The sequence below is a fragment of the Chenopodium album genome, chromosome 1 (genome assembly GCF_948465745.1).
Source record: "Chenopodium album chromosome 1, dcCheAlbu1.1, whole genome shotgun sequence".
In the NCBI taxonomy this organism is placed as follows: domain Eukaryota; kingdom Viridiplantae; phylum Streptophyta; class Magnoliopsida; order Caryophyllales; family Amaranthaceae; genus Chenopodium; species Chenopodium album.
Window position 1 is genome coordinate 8,628,147 of NC_137834.1, and position 21,680 is coordinate 8,649,826.

The 21,680-nt window shown below is 33.1% G+C and overlaps 1 protein-coding gene and 1 long non-coding RNA gene across 2 annotated transcripts; one reads left to right on the forward strand and one right to left on the reverse strand.

The window, feature by feature from the left end:
• Positions 1-163: 163 nt before the first annotated feature.
• Positions 164-19,866, reverse strand: LOC145641850 (very-long-chain aldehyde decarbonylase CER1-like). The gene is made up of 11 exons (XM_081692846.1): positions 19,807-19,866; positions 7,091-7,311; positions 6,390-6,622; positions 5,399-5,618; positions 4,429-4,804; positions 4,229-4,336; positions 3,942-4,142; positions 3,735-3,836; positions 3,327-3,415; positions 459-543; positions 164-334 (listed from the first exon to the last, which is right to left on the reverse strand). The coding sequence occupies exons 1-11, from the start codon at positions 19,864-19,866 to the stop codon at positions 170-172; spliced, it is 1,860 nt and encodes a 619-aa protein (XP_081548972.1). The 3' UTR covers positions 164-169.
• Positions 656-2,791, forward strand: LOC145641858 (uncharacterized). The gene is made up of 6 exons (XR_014115568.1): positions 656-987; positions 1,145-1,231; positions 1,311-1,794; positions 1,952-2,047; positions 2,373-2,441; positions 2,558-2,791. It is a non-coding gene; the product is annotated as an uncharacterized LOC145641858 (long non-coding RNA).
• Positions 19,867-21,680: the final 1,814 nt, after the last annotated feature.

The following is a 21,680-nucleotide window of genomic DNA, read 5'->3' on the forward strand; positions in this document are numbered from 1 at the left end:
TATGTTACTATATTTTTAATATCATGAGTAACATTACAACTCCCTTAATCCTTTTACAACATGGACTAATAAGTCACAACATGCATCAATACATTAAACTCTTGAGCTTTCTTATTTTATTCAAGTAATACTGATATAGATTTTTTTTTAAATGTTGTAGCCAATATGGCTAAGCAAATGTCTTAGATGGAAGAAATCCATGTTGAAGGGAAGCTTCCCATATCTTGTCAATGTCGAAAAGCTCATCACCACATTCATTCACATTCCATCCTTCTAAAGCATGTACAATTCCCGCCACACGCCAAGCACTAACCACCCTTCTTGGCAGCCAATTCTGCTTATGTACACATACACCCGAAAACAAGTAGTTCAGAGCTTCGATTGAGAAAATAATACTTGATTAGGATGATTATGAAATAATGTATTTAAGAAGTGGGAAAACAATTCGAATAACAAACCTCACAAGAATGCAAGTTTCCAAAAGATTTAGGAGCCACCAATGATGGTGTATTGAGATAGAAGCAGTCATCTCTTGTTTTCTTTCACTACAAGAAAACAGTTCAAGGAGGGCGATTTTATTTTGGCAAAGAGGGCAATTTGAAGTTTGCCTTCTTATAAAGCATCAAGCAGGGCATACGTAACTCGCCCTTTTTTAAATAGGGCGACCTTAAAAATCGCCATCCTTGATAAACAAAGAGGACGGATTGTAAACATTTGTCTTCTTTGGCTCCTTTCTCGCACAAATAACAAAGACGAGTACGGAGTACTTAGTAAAACACTGTGGAGTAAGGCAAACCCAGAAATATAAAATTGTAAAATCTTTCTCTCTCCTCACAATATGAGCATTCATACTTCGTATTCTCCATTTAAGCGGATTTTGAGCTTTCTTCTCCATTGAAGCGATTTTCGAGCTTTCTTCACCATTGAAGCAGCTTCTGAGCTTTCTCCTCCAATTGAAATAGCTCCTCCATCAAACCAATTTATCAGGTAGTATTTGTTAATTTATCGAAAATATCAATTTCAAAATCTAGGGTTTAACACTAGTTAATTTGTTCGAATTTTTAGAAATTGTTGCTAGGATTCAAAATTTGTTGCAGATCATGCGAAATTTATGGAGTTAAGCTTCTGATTGTCGTTATTGCAGCGAGTTCTGAGCTTTCTCCTCCATTGAAGCAGCCTCTGAGCTTTTTCCTCTGCTGAAGCAATTTCCTCTATTAAAGCACCTTCTTAGGTAATGTGTTAAATTATCAAATTGCAATTTCACAATCTAGAATTACTGCTAATTAATTGTCTCATTATATTTAATTTAGGGTTTGAAGCACAATTAGTTTGGTTCGCTGCTCAAATTCCTTAGTCAAGTCACTAAATTCTGATATTATTTGAATAATTTGTTGTTTTTTTTAATTAATTGTTTAATTTTTTCATTATACATGTCTATTATCTGATATTTGTTCAGCTGCATTATTTTTTATTTTTTTTTTTATAATTGTGATCTGCTTTTATACAACAAATTGGTTATGAATGACCAATTTTCTATCAGTTTGGTTGAGTTTAACAATTCAAATTTTAAGCAGCATATTTCTTGTTAATATTGGTCTTGAGATTTGAAAATTGATGTGTATAAATTGCAAATTCTGAACTGGCTAAAGTGTTATATCTTCAACTGCTCTAGAGTCATTTAGTAGCATACTGATGAGATAGCTGCCCTTGAGACTTGGGACAATGGCAAGCCTTATGAGTAAGCTGCTAAAGCCGAATTACCAATGTGTGTTCGTCTAATGAGATATTATGCAGGTGAGTATTGAAACAGGCTAAGGTGTTAGCATTGCCTCTTTTTTTTCTTTTCCTGAATGTCTAATTCTCCAATGTGTGTCTATCTAATGAGATGAAGTGTCTTTAGTTTGTGTGGAATTTCTCATTGAATTTCCCTATATTCATGTTTGTGTGGAAGGTTGCGACTACCTTAGCATGCAGGTATACAATTGTTTTGAAGAGTGCAGAACAAATACCATCAACTGCAATCTATGCCCCAAAGCTACTCCAAGAGGTACTTACACAGTGAAAAGTCCCAATATGCACCTCTATTCATCTATTCCAACTTGTTTTGCTTCAAAGATTACACAGTGAACAAGCTAAGTAACTACTGATTGAGGAATAATTCCACAGATTAGCATTAAAATTAATGATTATAATGCAGAAACATTTCATATCTTTAATAGGGTTAATTAGGTTCCTGATAGAATGATCTGATCATCATACTAATACATCTTTCCTTGGCAAGCTTGATTATGTGTTGCACACTTTTCCGGGAGTCAATAATTTTTTCATTGTTGAAAACCTCCTATGAGCTGAGCTTGAGTTTTGTTGGACAGATTACTTTGTGGGATAACTTTGAATAGATAACTTTGTAGACATCTATTCTGCAATACTTGTTGGGCAAGGTCAGTTCTGAATTTCTGATGCTTTTGTATGTATTAATAACCTATAACATCTTTTTTTTTTTTTCTCTCACTATTTACCCTCTTCTGTTAAACTTTCAATTCTTTGATTCCTTCAGAAAATGGAGTAACAACATTACAGGAATAATTGAATTGAAGAGTAAAACTGAATTCTGATGATTAATTGCAACTCTATTGTGGAAGACAAGTGAAGACAAGTCCAAGGACACTCGAACCATAAATTTCAGCTTCACTAGCAATGGAGTGAAAATTATATTGCAGTTGTGCATTATGTTAGCTTAATTATGTTTGTTGTACAAGTAGCATGTTTATGAAAATAGTTTTTTTTTTTTTTTTTTTTTTTTTTTTTTTTTGGTTTTTGTTTTTTATTGTAAAGACATTCTCTTGTAATATACTTTTTGCTAATAAATAATGTTGATTACATAATTATATAAATTATTGTATTACTTTATATATGCCCTGTATTAGAGAACTAATTTTTTTTAAAAAAAAATTAAAAAAAAAAACAACAAACAGGGCGATTTTTTGATTTGCCCTTCTTGATAATGGACAAAGAGGACGACTAAGGTGCCCTGTTTGAGTTGATTTCATAGGGCGAAAAAACTAGTTGCCCTGCTTGAATCAGTCAAAGAGGGCAAAAAATTTCGCCCTCTCTGATCTCATTCAAAGAGGGCGAAATTTTTTGCCCTCTTTGATCTCATACAAAGAGGGCGAAACATCTAAATTGTCCTCCGAAGCTAATACAACGATGCTAAGAGGGCAACTTTAGGGCGATTTAAAAGTCGCCCTCTTTGCCTAAGAAGGCGAAATTTGGCTCTAAGAGGGCGATTAAAGTTGCCCTCTTTGATCTTATTTCTTGTAGTGTTTGGAGGGAATTGAGAGAAAGGAACAAATAGAGTTCCCTTCGATGCCATTGACTGCTCGTCTTTAGTAAAATCATCTCCGACTAACCATACCTGCATCGAAGAGAAAAAAAAATCATCTCCGAGGCTACTAGAATACAATAATTGTTATGATGGTTACAATAATTTAGTAGTCACTGTACCGTACATTTTATACTACCTTTGATTTTTTTTTAGTTGCAACTTTAGGGTATTATTTGTGAGATATAAAATATTTCAAAGTTGCAACTAAAAAAAATCTGAATTGAATATCTATTAGTTCATATGCAGCCATTGTTTATAAGTTCATATGCAGCCATTGTTCATATGCTACCTTAGTTTCTGATTTTAAACTTAGAAAATTAAGAGAGCTAAAGCATGCATGCATACATACCTTTTGGTTAAAGCCATTTTTAATAAAAACAAGATTGGAGCCATCTTCTGTTGTCAAAGACTTTTTAAGCTTCTCATATTCAACTTTTCTTATGGTAGTAACCTAAATAAGATGCAAAAGCATATAGGTTAATTTCATTATTGATGGATATTATTGGAGTTTTACCACAATACTACTACATGGCCATAAGTGGCACAAAGATACTACCTGGATGCCCTTGTGACATAGCGCCGAAACAATTGAATAAGCAACCTTCGAGGGCCTACCCCTAAACATAACCTGGGAAGTTCCCACTGGAATGCTATTAAGCACCACCGCGACTACTAAGCTACTACCATCTACCACTTTCACTTTGAGATTAGGGTGTCTTTCCAAGTACATTTCACCGTTTCTATTGAAATCTTCCCCCTGAAAAATACTTAGTGATAAGAAGATAAAAGTAAGCTATATCTTCATTGTTTAACATAACATAAGATAAAAGACTCATAACTTGCCTGATTTAAAAGTCCTAAGCTCACTACTTTGATTCCTTTCTCCTCTGCCTCTAGTATGGCTTCTTCAATCGACTTGTTTATAGCCTCTCGCTTCGTTTGTAAGAGATACTACACCAAAGTTTGCAAAAAATATGTAAGTATAAAGTATTCCATTTTTATATAGAAATGTAAAATGGCTTTGTGAAATTTAAGTTACTCACTTCATTCTTAAAGCGTGGTACAACCCATAACTGTGCCTTAAGCTTCTTAAATGTGTTTCTCTCGACGATGAATGTCCTACCATATGCCCAAGTTATGAGCGCGGTCCAACAAGTGAGAGGCCAAATGAGCCACATGTACCATTTGGAGTTAAAGGGCTTCGAGGCAAGGGAAGCAAACCCGAGCCGGAGATGATAGACAGACTGTAGCGTAGTCAGATGTGTAAGGTGAGCCACATCCGGAACATCTTCCGGCTTCTTCAGAGAAGTTTCATAAACTATATCTGTTGATTCATCCATTGTTCCATAGATATAATCATAAAATGGCATGAAAAGAGAATAATTTGTCCTGAAACGAGTGTGATGCAAAGAGTGATACCTGTCAAAGCAGAAAAAAAAAAATATAAAGTGTGTAAGCAGGATAACAAACTGCTAAGACCTGTTACGTTTACCTTACAAAAATAGTATTCAATAAAAATAATTTCAGTTCAATAAAAATAATATTAATTTAGTAAAAATAATTTCAATTCAGTAAATATAATATAGTAAAAATAATTTCACTTTAGCAAATATAAAGTGAAATGACAAGGCCTAAAAGTAGAAATTATTTATATATATAACATGCTTTTACTCTAGGATTTGTTCTATTTGACTTATTTACCTGAACTTATTTGATTTGCACTTATTTTGTTTGAAATAAGTTGAACAAAATAGAGTCTTAGAGCCGATTCACATTTACTTAATTTCAGTTCAGTTCAGTTCAGCTCCAATCAGTTCAGTTCAACTTCTAATTTCCCTCTCTCATAAAATATTCAGTTCAGTTCACTTCAGCTCCAATCAGTTCAATTCAGTTTAGTTCAGTTTAGCTCCAATTAGTTCAATTCAGTTCAGTTCGGTAAATGTAAACATGCTCTTATTACTACTTTTGTCCATTTTGAAATAGAGAATTGTATTGTTCATGTAAGTTACTTACGATGGAGTGTACATGAGATATTTGAGTGGAGGAATCATATCAAACACCCATTTCGGAATGACTTCAAAGTTGCAATGACCCATGCTGTTCATCAAGTCGATGTAAGTGATATACAAAGCCACGGTAGCTATAGAGATAGTTCGCATGAATGTGGTTACCACCAATGGTAATATAAAAATAACATAATATGCTACGAGTTCAGCAAATGGATGAATCACCGCTGCAACAACATATAGTCCCACATTAAGGGCGTGTTTGGCCAAATATAGCTGTGAAGGTAGCTGAAACTGGGGAAGTAACTGTTAGCTGTGTAGGTAACTACTAGCTGTCAACAAGCTGTTAGTTGTGAAGATAAATAATTTAGATATGAGTATTCGGTAAAGTAGCGGTTGACTAGCTGTTACATATAAAAATCAATATTTTATTTTTAAAACTATAGATTAAATTTTCAACAGCTACTTCAAAAGCTACCTCTAATTTTTAAAGTTAATTTATCTAACTTTTCATAAAAGCTACTTCCACCACTAAAAGCTACCCTAACTACTACTTTGCCAAACATTCACATTTTTTGTTAAGTAGTGGTTTGACTTGGTCAACCCACTAAAAGTTACCTAAAAGCTACTCAAAAGCTTGCGCCGAACACGCCCTAAATATAAAAGATGGAGGTCGATAAGATCTAGTTTGTTACTCCACCTATTTCCAACTTATTACGACAATTTTAAGAACTACATATACATTATCATACATGTTCCAAGATGTTTGATCAGTGGCGGAGCTGTGAAGGGGCTTGGGTGGCATCGGCCCCGCCATTATTTTATTTTTTTAAATTTTATTAAGTAAAATATGTAAATTTATAGGTTAAATGTAATTTTAATGCAATAAATAACATCAAATTAGCTTTGCTGTAATGGTATTGCATTGAGTTTGAATTAAAAGTCTTGGGTTCAAGTCTTTATACAAGCATTTTATTTTTATTTATGTAACGACTTACCAGTATGTGGTTGAGACACAATTGAAGAATGGTGATGAGAGTGGTAGCGAGAGTAAAGGAAGTGATGGTGAAGAGCGCGATGTAACCAATAGTAGAGGAACTCAATAGGACCAATGTGGAGTATGAAAACTTGAAGAAGACCATCCATTCTCCATAAAGGCATGTTCTTTACAGACTCGAGCCCCCAATATGCAATGTAGAATACGACACCATTAAGCAGAATTTGGTCATCCCTGATTACATAATAAGTTATTTAACACATACATAGAGGTTTTAGAAAATCAGCAAATTTAAGTCATTTAAAGTTAGTATTTTACCAATTGCAGCCATTTAGAAAAGAAAATGCAAATTGCAGCCCAAAAATTCTTATATATTGTAAATTATAACCTGTTTCAATTTTTTCATCGGTTTATGTGCCGAAAAATATTCGGTTAAAGTTTTAGAGGCCAATTTAGTGCTTAAAGATCCGAATTGAGCTCGGAAATAGCAAAAAAAAATTGGATCAAATGGCCCCTAAAATCTTAATCGGATATTTTTCGACACGTAAACCAATGAAAAAGTTAAATCGGGCTCTAATTTACAATTTATAAGAACTTTTAGGTTGCAATTTGCAAAATACTAACTTTAAATGGCTGTAATTTGCAAATTTTCCAAAGGCATTAATACTTGTACAGAGAAAAAAAAAATTAAAAAAATGTAACCATTTGCTTTCCCTGTCAACTTGCTCAAAGTCGATACTCCTATCGACAATAAGGTTGTTGCCTTTTGCTGTTCGATATCGAGACAGACTTATCCAAAGCTGTTGGTGAAGCATCCTCCATAGCATAAGAAAGAACACAAAGAGGTAAAACGGTTTTCCCTCCTCTGATCTCACTAAGTACAAGTATATGCTGTGAATTATCCCTGGTGCCACTAAAACGTACTGCAACAATTTAATAATTCAACTAGTCAGTCATCAGAGTCCTTTCCCTAAATAATGTTGGAAAAACACGCAATTTCCAACATACAGTCGATCTTTTTTTAATTTCTACCGTGCCGTCCACATCAGCTAAGGAAAACAAACCGGTTTTTTATTTCTTGGTCTAGCAACAAACCGCTACTTCAAGTAGCGGTGCTAGGAGAATAAACCGCTACTTGAAGTAGCGGTTTTAATTTCATACACCGCTACTTGAAGTGGCGGTTTTCCTCAAAACATCGCTACTTTTTTTTTTTTTTTGAAACATCGCTACTTGAAGTAGCGGTTATAATTTTGTTGAATTATTTTACAAGGGAAAAGGGGAAAGTGATTTTGTAAAAAAAAAAAAAAAATCTTAGTAAATACAAACCGCTACTTGAAGTAGCGGTTTCTAATAACTAAACCGCTATTTGAAGTAGTGGTTTGTAGTAGCACACCGCTACTTGAAGTAGCGGTTTTCTAATGAACCCGATTTTAAAAAAATTCCCACTGAACCGGTGACGTGGACGGTACGATGGGAATTAAATAAAGATTATCTGTAATTTGAGAATTAGATAATTTCCCAACATTATTTAGGGAAAGGGCTCCAGTCATCAATAGAGGTTATTTTACAATTATTCAATATACATGAAAAAATATTACTCCCTCTGTTTCAATTTGTTAGTCCCATATACTATTTTGGCCGTTTCAATTAAATATACCCATATTGAATGTATTCCACTTTTAACTTAGTTTTTATTTCCTATTTTATTCATATTAAATTCTGATTGGTTAGATTAATTGATTGTGAATTAATGACATGACTCTAAGTAAAGAAATTACTCCCTTGATTAATGCAAATATGACTAAAACTTCCTAAAAAAAATCAAAAAAATTAAATAAGATAAAACTATTTATGAATTGTTTTTTAATTTAATGTTAGATTCCAAATATTATCCTTTTCTTATTTTATGTGATTGATTCCATATGGGACTATCATATTGAAACGGAGAGAGTAGCACAAAACTTAAATTCATATTTCCACTAAAATTCTCATACGCCCTTTTTCTGGTATACAAGGAGAAGGCATTATATCATTAATAATAATTCACTATGTATAATTCCGCCAATTGTAACATGTTTCAATTCCTAGTGCATGCAGATTTTTCCACCAAAAACACATCTTATTAGTTTTCATTTTATCTTTTTCATTAAGAAAAATTGTTAAGAACCACCTTATAAAACAGGGGTTTTTTTGTTTTTTTGTCAGAAACCTCCTTATAATTTTTTTTTTTGTTATCCGGAAACAACCCATCACCAGCTCAAAACACCACTTGTAACCACCTGAAAATCATTCGCCTAAACCAAAACCACCCCTCACCGGCCAAAAACACCATAACCACTTGAAAACGAACCACCCTTCTCACCCTTAGGCAAGTTGGGATGGAGGGTGGTTATGGCGAGAGCTGATACACATACAACCATTGTATGTTGTCTCTACATACAACACCACTAGAAATTTGACACATCAACAGAAAATGGGAGAAAATAAATGTGATAAATTAGAGTTGTATATAGAGACCACATACAACAATTATATGTATAACATTTACCTGGTTATGACACCTAATTCATGGAGGTGGCGGTTCAACTCCAGCATAGTAGGTCAATGACCATACACCCAATAATTTCGGTGGGTCTTAACTAAAAAAGATATGTGGTGGTTTTTAATGACAAACATGTGTTTTTTAAGGTTGTTCCTAATAAATTTTTTTTTTATTAAAAAATTTATTTTTAGAAAATGACCACATTGATTGATATTATAATAGCAATAAAAGATGCGTATTTGTTCTCTTCAACTTATTTCAGATATTTCCTCTTGTTTTTAAGTAACACATGTTGACTTTTTGCACTATTTATATTTCATAATCCACTTTTTTTTTTTGAAAAGGCAAGGCTCAACGAGCCTAATTAGAATTAAATAGGAAAATCGATCTCCGCCAAGGCAATCAGGCCTTGGGAAACAGCATCAACAAAGGTTTGTTCAAAACCATTACAAGGAATATTTCATAATCCACTTTAACCAATGTTAATAATTAATTCATTAGAAAAAATAAAGTTATATGGCTACTTGTTGGAAAAGTTTCAATAAATAATTTTCAAATATCAACCATTTATACTCAAATTTATAGTTTCCATAATTTATACTAATTGGTATGATTAAAAATATAATTGCTTATTTTTTCAAAAAACAAAAAAAAAAAAAAAAACAAAAAAAATAATTGCTTATAGAGTTATGGCTCTACACTTAGCTTCTACATTGGCATATGTATCCTGTCAAAATGGGACACTTTAATAAAAACAGTGGGAATTCTTATTTTACATATTTTTTAGATTAGATATAACTAATCAGATCAGACAAGATCAGAATTATTCAGATCAAATGAGAACAAATCATATGTTACATTCCATAAAACTATTATTATTATGTATACCGGCACGTATACTACATTTCATAAAACTATAATTATAGTTATAACTATAAATCTATAATTATAATGAAAATAATACTACGTAAATAATGCTTCCTCTGTTCTTTTTTACTTGACCTGTTTCTTTTATCACGCTTGTCAATGCAAAACTTAAGCGATCAATAACTTTAGTTCTCCATAAGTAAAAATTATAAAAGTTGTATATTATGATAATACTTATTGAGAAAAATTCAAAAAGATACCACGTGGATATATTTTTTCCTTATATATCATTCACAAAACACGGTCAAAGGAGTGATAATGAATAGTGTAAAAGTTAAAGCGGGTCAAGTAAAAAAGAACGGAGGAAATAGTACTAGTAGTAAATGAAGAGTATAATATACTCCGTATCAAAAAATTAATAAATATACTACCTCCGCTTCGGATTACTCGCAACAGTTTCCTAAAACGGCCGCTTCACATTACTCGCAACAACTTATTTTCTTTCCTTTTTTGATAAGATTTTTTGTATAATTTTATAAAATTACCCTTACATTTGTTTTAAACACCCTAATTAAAAAAACTGATTTTATCTTATTAACTTATAATCTAACATTAATTAACTTAACTATTTCCACTAAAATCAATCCTCTTCCATCTAAATTCATCTATCATCCCAATTCCCAGCCACTTTCTTCCTTCAATCACCTTCATCGTCCTTCATCTTCTTCCTCATCCCCATTATTTTTCACTCTCTTCCTTCATCTTCTTCCTCATTCCCATTATTTTTCTCTCTCCTCCTCCAACTCAATTTTCAAGGTTTTAGAGGGTTTCGTGGGTTCGTTGGGTTAGTGCGTGGGTGCGATGGCTTGGTGCTTGATAAGTCATATTTATATAGGATTTATAGGCACGTTTATGCTAAGTTCATAGTTGCTTTTTAGGTCTTTTAGTCACTTTTTAGGTCGTAAATACATAAGTTGTTTGTTTTGTACTCTATTACGCTCCGTTTGTGTTTTTCTTAATGTTTCAGGTGATTTGATAGACATTTGGACGCTTTCGTAGTGTTTGGAGTTGATTCGGATGATATTTGGATGGAAGCCGATGAATTGAGTTTATTAATTGGAGATCACATGTTTGTGGATGTTGATTTTGAGATTTATATGCATGAGGAATAAATGTAGCATTCACAAGGGTCGCTATGCATCTTTCGGAAATGAATTTGAGTTAGAAACGAAGTTAAACGATGTTTTATAAAGTGGCAAAACTAACATTTGTCCACTCTTTTGATCATAACTTGAGTTCTACAAATCGGATTGATGCGATTCGAATTGCGTTGGAAACTAGACTTAAAGAGCTTTCCAATGATAGGTCACACACCCCAAGAAGCCTTCTAGAACAGAAGTTATAGGCGTTTGAATCCAAGTGATGCTGTGAGCCACCCGCGGGATAATTGCTGCGCCCCTGTCCCGCGACCACTCGACACCAGCAGGTGCTGCTGCCAGGCCGCGGCCACCAGCCTGCGCCCGCAAGTCTGGTCGAGCAGCCTTGAAGCCTCGAGTAGCTTTTTCATTCACATCGTCACAAGTCTTCAGGCCACGTCATCTTCTATCGTCCACTAATAATTCAACTTATGTAATTTATATTTTCTTACTTCTTTTCTTTAATTATTTTTAGATTAGTTTTAGGATAATATAAATACTCAAGGGATAATTATTTTCCCTTATGCCTTTTTATGCCTTTTATATCTTTTTTTTTTTTTTTACGTTCCTTTTAGTTTTCTCTTTTGAACCCTAGTTTCTCATGGCATCTCCATGGATTCTTCCATGGATGATTCTTGGGTTTACTATTTTAATTCATTGAGGTATTTTATTTATATCTCTTATTTTTAATTATGTGTTATTTCTTAGATCTAGTTTTTATTATTTCTTTCATGTTTGAGTAGTTTTATTTCTAGGGTTTGGGAATCCATGTTTATATAATGAATCTTGATTGATATTATTAATATTTTGATTATTGATTTATCTAATTGATAGTGTTTTATTGTTAATCTTGCAACCTGATCAATTGTATGATTAATTCATGTTAATAAGAGTTTGAATCGAAAGATCTTACTTTTAGAGGCTTACTTACAATTAGCAATTCTGATTATGTTAGCGACCGAACTACATATGTTGAATTGAGAGCGTTAAGACCCGACCGTAGGCTTAGCAATTGCTCTAGACAATTGATTGATTGAATTGTTATTGATTTTTGATAGATTTAGAACTATAAACATGGTGAACCATAACCTTAGGTCTTTTTATTAATTGTTTTATTTCTTTTTTTTTTTTAATTTAGACTACTTTTCTATCTGAATTTCGTGACATAGGTTAGTTTCTCCAATTTCTTAGAGGTTAGATTAATACCATCTCCCTGTGGATTCGACCCTACTTACCCTACTACATTGTTAGTTGGTTTTGTTAGGAATTTATTTTTGACAGGTGTACGACAACTTATCAAATTTTGAATATATATTGGTGAGACTAATCTGTATATATATATTTTTTTTTTCTTATTTTTATTGTGTATATACTTACTTTTTGTTTTACTCATATTGTGTTTTCATGGAGTGGTATGATTATAATTCGTATGGGATGAATGATCTTAATTATCAAGGGCAATATGATTATAATTCTGGGTATTATAATGCTAATGTTTCTATGTTTGATGCATCATTTGATTATCAAAATTCACAAAATATATGCATGAATTCCTGTGAAAATTCTTATTACCCTAGTGAGTCTTATATGCATGATTTTAATTCCTCTTACCAATCCCAAGTGGATAATTATACTCAACCCAATTCATCGGAGTGTAGGGAACTTTTCAATATGATGAATGAGTTTATTGTTAATCAGCATGAAGAACTTAATGAATTGATGCATGATTGTCAACGTATTTCAAAATCTATTGAATTACTTGTTGTGCAACAATATACTAACCAACAGGTGATACATGATGATAATGATATTGGTTTTGAGGATTGTATTTCAGTGAAGGAAAGCACTAATTTGACTCATGATATTTACTCCTCGTCAAATGAAAGTATAATAGAGGAGAATAATTTCCCATGTATTTATGATTCTGATGGTGAAAGTTTTTGGAATGATGATAAAGAGGTAGTGGAGAAGGAAGAACAACCAATTATCGTGAAGTCATTGGTTGAGAAACCAATGGTTTTGGATCTTTTGGTAGTCGAAAATTTTGTTGACAAGCTTATTCATGAGGGTGAAGTTGAAGGTAAAAACATTTATTTATGTTAAGCCTAACCCATCTCCCCTTCATATCCCGTTTTCCCATAGGCTTGATCTAGTTCCTTCATTCACTATGTCAAATCCTCCATACTTTCTCAAAATCTCTCCATTTCATGATACACTTGGTCATGTGGACCTTGATGATTATTCAAAAAGGTCTACATTGCCTAAGGGGCAAGCAGGGGTAAGGTGTATACATTCTTTTTCTTTTTATTTTAACTTTTCTTTTTTCGATTATTTTTCTCTTATTTTTTCTAACCCCTTGTATTTCAAGATTTGTGTGCTTGCTTTCAAGCCATATGTGGTGCTCAATGATATGTTTGCAGGGGCATATGATAAGTTACTCAAGGCATTGGATTCTTCCGATTGACGAATTGAGTAGGGTCGTGCGGGACCTTAAAAACCAGCGCTAATTGGGAGGCAACCCAATTTTCTTTTTGTTTTTTTTTTTCTACTTCCTTTTTTATTTCATTTTTTTGTTATTTAAATAATATTGCTAATGTGTGTGTTCAAGTGATGAACTTTGTTTCTAGGTACAAACATAGCTAAGTTCCTTGGCTATGTCGGCTACCGAATTTCAACAACCGATTGTGGTGGAGGTGTCTATACCTTTTGACGCTCCCTTCGCTTACCCGCCCCTTTGTGAGTTGTGTCTCTCCCTTATTTATGCTTTAGTTCCTCTTTGTTCACATTGAGGACAATGTGATGTTTAGCTTGGGGGAGGATGATTATAATAATCACTTTGTGCACGTTAGTTGTGTTTAGTTTATTTTTTTATTGCTTTGTAGGTGTTGTATGGTTTGTACCATTCACTAGGAGTGGGAGTTTACATACAACGAAAAACAATGTATTGCTTTCTTAGTTTTTTTTTTAGGTTGTTTTAATAGTGCATATTTGTGTCCATTTTTCATATTTTTGACTTCGAACCATGTGCGGATTTGGTTTGACTCTCTTGAGCTTCTTTTGATCTTAGTTATAATTCTAAAATTCAGTCGGTATGTGCTATACATTGCTAACTACTTGACATTGGGTGAATCAATTGAATGGTTTGTGGAAAGATTGGTTGTCCCATATCAAGTATAGCTAGCCAATTCTCTTGTTAGGTCACCTTACTCTGTGTTTGTGTGATTGATACAATTTGTTATTTCAATGACTTTGGCTTGAGATTTATTAGTAATTTGATTATGATTCACGCATGCCGCACATGATAAAGGTCATGTTCTTTAGGTAACCTTCAAATGATATTTAGATACATTTGTTCCCTTTGCTCACCCATGTTGTTGCATTGTCCATTTATTGATATATAGCTACATTACAAGCCACTTTAGCCCCATTGGTTACTATTCCCAAGTCTAGCTAGCTTGGGGAGCTTATTGATGTGGTGTTGTTGTTTGAGTGTCAAGCTTTAATTTATGCAAAATATGGTGGAATATATATTGGAAAAAAAAAATTGTTTCTATAGTTGAGAAGTGTTATTTAAAAAATAAAAATAAAAAAAAAAATAAAAAAATAAAAAAAGCTTTTTTATATGTAGTTCATTGAAAAAGCCAAAGAATTGAAAAAAAATAAAGGCAAAGAGAAAAGGAAAAAGAAAGAAAAAAATTATTCATGACGATGTATAGTTGATTTCAATCTTGGTTTTTTATTATGTTTGGAGAAAGTTGGTGATGTCAATTGGAGTTAGATCATTATTTGATCGCGTTTATGTTTTTTCTCCCCAAGTTGGCTCTTTACTCACATTTTCATAAATATTATCCCACCCCTTTACCTTAGCCCCATTACAAGCTTATAAAGTCCTTTTGACCGGCATGTGTGTTTTGTGATTGAGTGAACGTTATCTCTTGCTATCATTAAGTTACCCTTTGCATCAAATATTTATATTCTACAAGGTGTGCGGCGAAGACTAGCTTGATTGGGAAATCGTTTGTGGCCAAGTTTGGTTTCAATTGTGGATCGTGATGTTGAGTGGTTCTATTTGTATCCGAGCTAAATTTTGGTCTTAATAACTTTGGTTTGATTGTTTGCTCGAGAGTCGAGTCGGTCTTATTCTGGTTCTCTGGAAGTCCTATTTGTCTTGTTTCTCCGTCTTGAGTTTAGTGTTGCTTGGGGACAAGCAACGGTTTAGCTTGGGGGAATTTGATAAGTCATATTTATATAGGATTTATAGGCACGTTTATGCTAAGTTTATAGTTGCTTTTTAGGTCTTTTAGTCGCTTTTTAGGTCGTAAATACATAATTTGTTTGTTTTGTACTCTATTACGCTCCGTTTGTGTTTTTCTTAATGTTTCAGGTGATTTGATAGACATTTGGACGCTTTCGTAGTGTTTGGAGTTGATTCGGATGATATTTGGATGGAAGCCGATGAATTGAGTTTATTAATTAGAGATCACATGTTTGTGGATGTTGATTTTGAGATTTATATGCATGAGGAATGAATATAGCATTCACAAGGGTCGCTATGCATCTTTCGGAAATGAATTTGAGTTAGAAACGGAGTTAAACGATGTTTTATAAAGTGGCAAAACTAACCTTTGTCCACTCTTTTGATCATAACTTGAGTTCTACAAATTGGATTGATGCGATTTGAATTGAGTTGAAAACTAGACTTAAAGAGCTTTCCAATGATAGGTCACACGCCCCAAGAAGCTTCCTAGAACAGAAGTTATAGGCGTTTGAATCCAAGTGATGCTGTCAGCCACCCGCAGGATAATTGCTGCGCCCCTGTCCCGCGACCACTCGACACCAGCAGGTGCTGCTGCCAGGCCGCGGCCACCAGCCTGCGCCCGCAGGTCTGGTCGAGCAGCCTTGAAGCCTCGAGTAGCTTTTTCATTCACATCGTCACAAGTCTTCGGGCCACGTCATCTTCTATCGTCCACTAATAATTCAACTTATGTAATTTATATTTTCTTACTTCTTTTCTTTAATTATTTTTAGATTAGTTTTAGGATAATATAAATACTCAAGGGATAATTATTTTCCCTTATGCCTTTTTATGCCTTTTATATCTTTTATTTTTTTTTTTTACGTTCTTTTTAGTTTTCTCTTTTGAACCCTAGTTTCTCATGGCATCTCCATGGATTCTTCCATGGATGATTCTTGGGTTTACTATTTTAATTCATTGAGGTATTTTATTTATATCTCTTATTTTTAATTATGTGTTATTTCTTAGATCTAGTTTTTATTATTTCTTTCATGTTTGAGTAGTTTTATTTCTAGGGTTTGGGAATCCATGTTTATATAATGAATCTTGATTGATATTATTAATATTTTGATTATTGATTTCTCTAATTGATAGTGTTTTATTGTTAATCTTGCAACCTGATCAATTGTATGATTAATTCATGTTAATAAGAGTTTGAATCGAAAGATCTTACTTTTAGAGGCTTACCTACAATTAGCAATTCTGATTATGTTAGCGACCGAACTACATATGTTGAATTGAGAGCGTTAAGACCCGACCGTAGGCTTAGCAATTGCTCTAGACAATTGATTGATTGAATTGTTATTGATTTTTGATAGATTTAGAACTATAAACATGGTGAACCATAACCTTAGGTCTTTTTATTAATTGTTTTATTTCTTTTTTTTTTTAATTTAGACTACTTTTCTATCTGAATTTCGTGACATAGGTTAGTTTCTCCAATTTCTTAGAGGTTAGATTAATACCATCTCCCTGTGGATTCGACCCTACTACATTGTTAGTTGGTTTTGTTAGGAATTTATTTTTGACAGGTGTACGACAACTTATCAGTGCTTTCGCGAGATCGGTGGTTTCGTTGGCTGCTTGTGGTGGTCGTGAGTGGTTTCAATGGGTTGGTGGGTTCAAGGGTTCGTGGTTTTGTGGGTTCAAGGGTTCGTTGTTTTGTAGGTTGGTGGTGGTCGTGAATGGTTTCTCTGGGTTGGTGTTGGTGGTGGTGGTGGTGGGTTCAAGGGTTTTTGTGATTTGTGGGTTTTAATTTCCAGATTTGTGGGTTTTCGTGGGATTGGTGGTGATGTTGGTGGTCGTGGTTTTCGTGGATTGGTGGTGGTGGTCGTGGTTGTGGTTTTCGTGGGTTCGCTGGGTTGGTGGTGGTGGTACGGTGTTAGTGGTTTCGGTGGTGGTGGCTGGTGTTAGTGGTTTCGGTAGTAGTAGTCGTGGTCGTGGGTTAGCTGGGTTGGTGGTGGTGGTGTTAGTGGTGTCGGTGGTGGTGGTGGTCGTGAGTGGTTTCGGTGCTGTTGGTGACTTGCTGGTGGTGGGGGTGGTGGCAGAGTTGTTGGTGGTGGTGGGTTAATTATTTTAATTATAGTTAAATTTGTTTTTTTTTTTTTTTTGGGTTGGATTAATAGTTAAGTGAATGCCCTTATTTTCAATAACTACACTTAAGATCTTTTGCCTCGGCCTCCGCAAAGTTGTCCTTTGTTGCGAGTAACCCGAAGCGGAGGTAGTATAGTCTATATTATATATTAAAAAATTTCTTAAAATTGTCTATGTCACATGCATACAACAACCTTAAGCAGTATTGACAGTATCACGCTACATCAGTACTCGACAACCTTAAGCATGCATTGACGGTATCACGTTACATCATCACTCCGCAACCTTAAGCATGCATCACGCCACATCATTATTATTCATGAGATCATAAGCTAGATATGCATAAAAAGAGATTAAAACATCAAACCTTATTGAATGAAAACCACATGTATTAGACTCTTCGATAGAAATAAATCATGTAGATTTTTACTCGTACTACGTATAAATATCTACATACAAGTCTTCGAATGTAGAATTTAAAATAATAATAATAATAATAATAATAATAATAATAATAATAATAATAATAATAATAAGTTATTGTTGTCATTGAATTCTAATGTACTCAATAAAATAAATTAACTAGTCTTTTAATGTGTCTCAAGTAAAAAAGAAATTATTCAAAGTATCACTCGGAGCAAAAGCTTGGCTCTCATGTGAAGGGGCGTTATTGAGTATGTAAAACATATTCCTGGATCTCAACCATCAGCTTAAGGTTTTGGTTGAGTTGGTCCTTTGACATGGTATCAAGAACCAGCATGACACAAAGGTCACTGATTTGAATCTCATCTACCCCGGCCCTTCTTTTGCTAGGTGGAATATTAAACGTTTTTGGTTGAGTTGGTCCTACTAGCTAGAAAATTTTAGATCATATAAGAAATATTCAAATCTATTCAGATCAAAACATCTTATTTCAGACAAAGAGAACAAGTACAAACAATACTTCATAACATCATTTTTTTTTAGGAAAACTTCATAACATCATTATTTGCAAAAAAAAAATAGTGCAATTTTCTCCTGACTATAGCCATGCACCATCGTAATTTTATATTCCACATAGCCACATTACATAATGGGGCGTAACCAGAAATTTTACATTAAGGGGGCCAAGATCAAATATACAAAGCATTTATTTTTTTCATCTAGAAATAATTTTTAATTTCTCATTGCACAACTTATTAAATTTTGAGTACTAAACTATAATTAAGCTTATGAAAAATATCCTAAAATATTTTACAGCTACATTTTAAAAAAAAATACTAATTTTGTAGTACATGTATGCTATGGAGATCCAAATATGAAGTAAGCCCACTAGAATATAAAGCCTAATAAAGTAAAAAAAAAAAATAATAAAAAAAAAAATTAAAAAAATGGTACATACTAGGTGTCGAACTCTGGTCTCAGGAAGAAACACCCTTCGATTTGCTCAAGGTAAACCAACTTAGCTACAATATATAAATCAAACATTCATGCATAATTAATTTTTATCTAAATCATAGGGGGGCCATGGCCTACCCCAGCCCCCCTTATTCCGCCCCTACGTAATCCCCAACAAAATTTAAACTAACTTAGTTTAGAACTTTAGATATTCCATAAAAATCTACAAACGATATTTTTATTTCTATAATCAATAAATTTTCATAATTTTCTAATAAAAGTGTTGCTTATCCTCGTGTGTATTCCATTTTAATTTTTACACAATCTCAAGAATGTGAGATACAATCATTACCATTTAACCAAGTATTATTTGGTTTTTTGAGTCCATAAGCTCATGCAAAAAAATATTCTACTCCCTTCGTCTCTAAAATTTTGACCCTTAATTTTAGTCCCAAAATGATCGACCTATTCGCATTAAAATACCCACCAATTTACAATAATATTTGTGTAAAATTAGCTTTACCATATAAAATTTTAATTTTCCATGTATTTTTAATATTTTATTACTCAACTTTTTTACAAACCCCATGTAAATTTATCTTTTCAATATGTTTTTATTTCTTTTTATTTAAGTTTCTTAATAACCGCAAATCAAGCCAAAAGGGTCGAAGTTTTGGGGACGGAGGGAGTATAAAGTACTAGAGTTGCACAATATATAATTAATATTTCTTTTATTCTTTAATCCTTACAACACACATTATTTCACGGTATATAAGAAAAGTGGGGTTCACATGATTATACTCTTTAAAATGTGGAAAGGGGTTGTTAGAAGTATAATTTAGTGGGTCATGTGCTTTAAAATAGAAATAGTATAACTTTTTTCTAAAATAACTTTACAATTATATCGTGTTGCAAGCATTGTGACATTTCCATGGAAGTGTTGCAAGCATTAAAAAAACGAAGGAAATATAGATTATGCATTTGACAAAGGTATAGATCGAGAAACAAATAAATTGTGAATGACAAAGGTGTAAGAGAGGTTGAATACCTTGAAGTTACCAAGAGGTTCCCATGGCCAGTTAGAAAAGATACCGGGAGTAGACGCCATATTTTTCTTTCTCACAAGACTATCTTTTAATTATTGCTTATAACTTAACTTGAAACAAAAGCCTATATATATAGGGAGAAAAGGCCAGGGACGAAATTGCTAATTGTAAAGAATAGAGAGGACCAAATACTAAATTTTAGTTAATGAGGCCTCAAAGAGACTTGCCAATTCAATCAAGCTCTTCATGGTTAGTATCCGATGTCAAATGATCCTTAATATTGTCAGTTGGATACTCCTCGTCTATTTAAGGTCAAATGATCAAATTCTCTTAATTATAAGTATAGATTTTGGATTAATTAGTTTGTGGGTTTAGTCGTATGATCTTTATTTATTATTTAAGAATAACTACCTTTTGAAATGTTTGAGAGTGCTTTGATGAATAGTGTGGGAATATTTATATTTATATTTTTATATATATAAAGGGGAGTTTTTTCCCGAGTTTTGATTTAGAAAGCCACGTAAGATCTAATTTTTTTAGTGTGACATGTAGGATTGTAAATTTTAGTAGAAGCCAATTAAATAAGAGATTATTAAAATCTTTTATAATTAAATAACTAGTATAGCACCCGTGCGATGCACGACTTACAAATCTTAATACTTATATTTATTTCACAAAATTTTAAAATAAAATAATTTAATGTTTTAATCATATATTTTTAACCCTCAAAATAATGATATACGAATTATTACTTGAAAACAATCTTTTAAAAAAAAAATCTTAAATTGTATGGAAAATTTTAAAAATATTTCAACTCAATGAAGTGACAATCAATATCCACATCAAGTTATATTTTTCCTCTCATTTCTACTTGAGCCATTGGCCACCTTATTTTTAAATGGGTTTTTCTTTTGTGTTTGTGGCCGGGATAACTCGAGTTACTTAGTCAAGGGTTAAGTAACCCCTCAAGTAACCCCTGACCGAATAACTCGTAACACCTGACCGAACCTCTCAAGTAAATTAAACCCATGACCGAGTAACTCGAGTAACCCCTGATCGAGTAACCTAGGCCCCTAACCGAACCCCTAAAATAACCCATGATCGAGTAACCCCTGACTGAACCCCTCAAGTAACCCTTAAAGTAAACCCTAACAGAGTAATCACTCGAGTAACTGGGTAACCCCTTAAGTAATCATTGACCGAGTAACTAATTCTTTATTGAACCCCTCTAGTAACCCCTGACCGAACCCCTCAAATAAACCTTGACTGAGTAACTCATGACTGAGTAACCCCTTAAGTAACCCCTAACCGAACCCCTCAAGTAACCCCTTATTTAGTAACCCCTTATTTAGTAACCCTAAAATAACAAAGTACAACACTGACAAAGCAACAACTATTTATAACACTAAATGGGTAACCCCTATACCACTAATTGTATGATGATTGATTACACACATATAAAATTAGTACCAAAATCTATATTAAAAATGAGAATTATAGTTTATCTTATAGGGTGGTACACTTACGTGTATCATATTATTATATTAATTATATGCATTTATTTTATGTCTATTATGCAAATTTATATACGATAGTTAAATAAAATTATTCTTATGTACACTCAGTACTCATAATAGATACGTACACATAGTATCAAGTATAATATTATCCCTATATATATTCATTCCATGAACTAACTGTACGCCTTACTAACAATCCCCACATCTTAAATATGTAGATGGTAGATATTATGCATGAGTGTCCGGTAATATTAGTTGTCAAATAAATGGTTTGATTATAAGTGTAGCGTAAATTTAAAATCCTATTACTATAATATTAAGATGTCACACTGTGGCGAGTTACACATGACATGAGT

Coding starts and splice junctions, on each gene's coding strand:
- LOC145641850 (XM_081692846.1), bottom strand. CDS start 19,866: ATGGCGTCTACTCCCGGTATCTTTTCTAACTGGCCATGGGAACCTCTT. Junction 4,805..5,398: donor TATCTCATGTACACTCCATC/GTAAGTAACTTA, acceptor CTGCTTTGACAG/GTATCACTCTTTGCATCACA. Junction 4,143..4,228: donor GCTTAGGACTTTTAAATCAG/GCAAGTTATGAG, acceptor AGTATTTTTCAG/GGGGAAGATTTCAATAGAAA.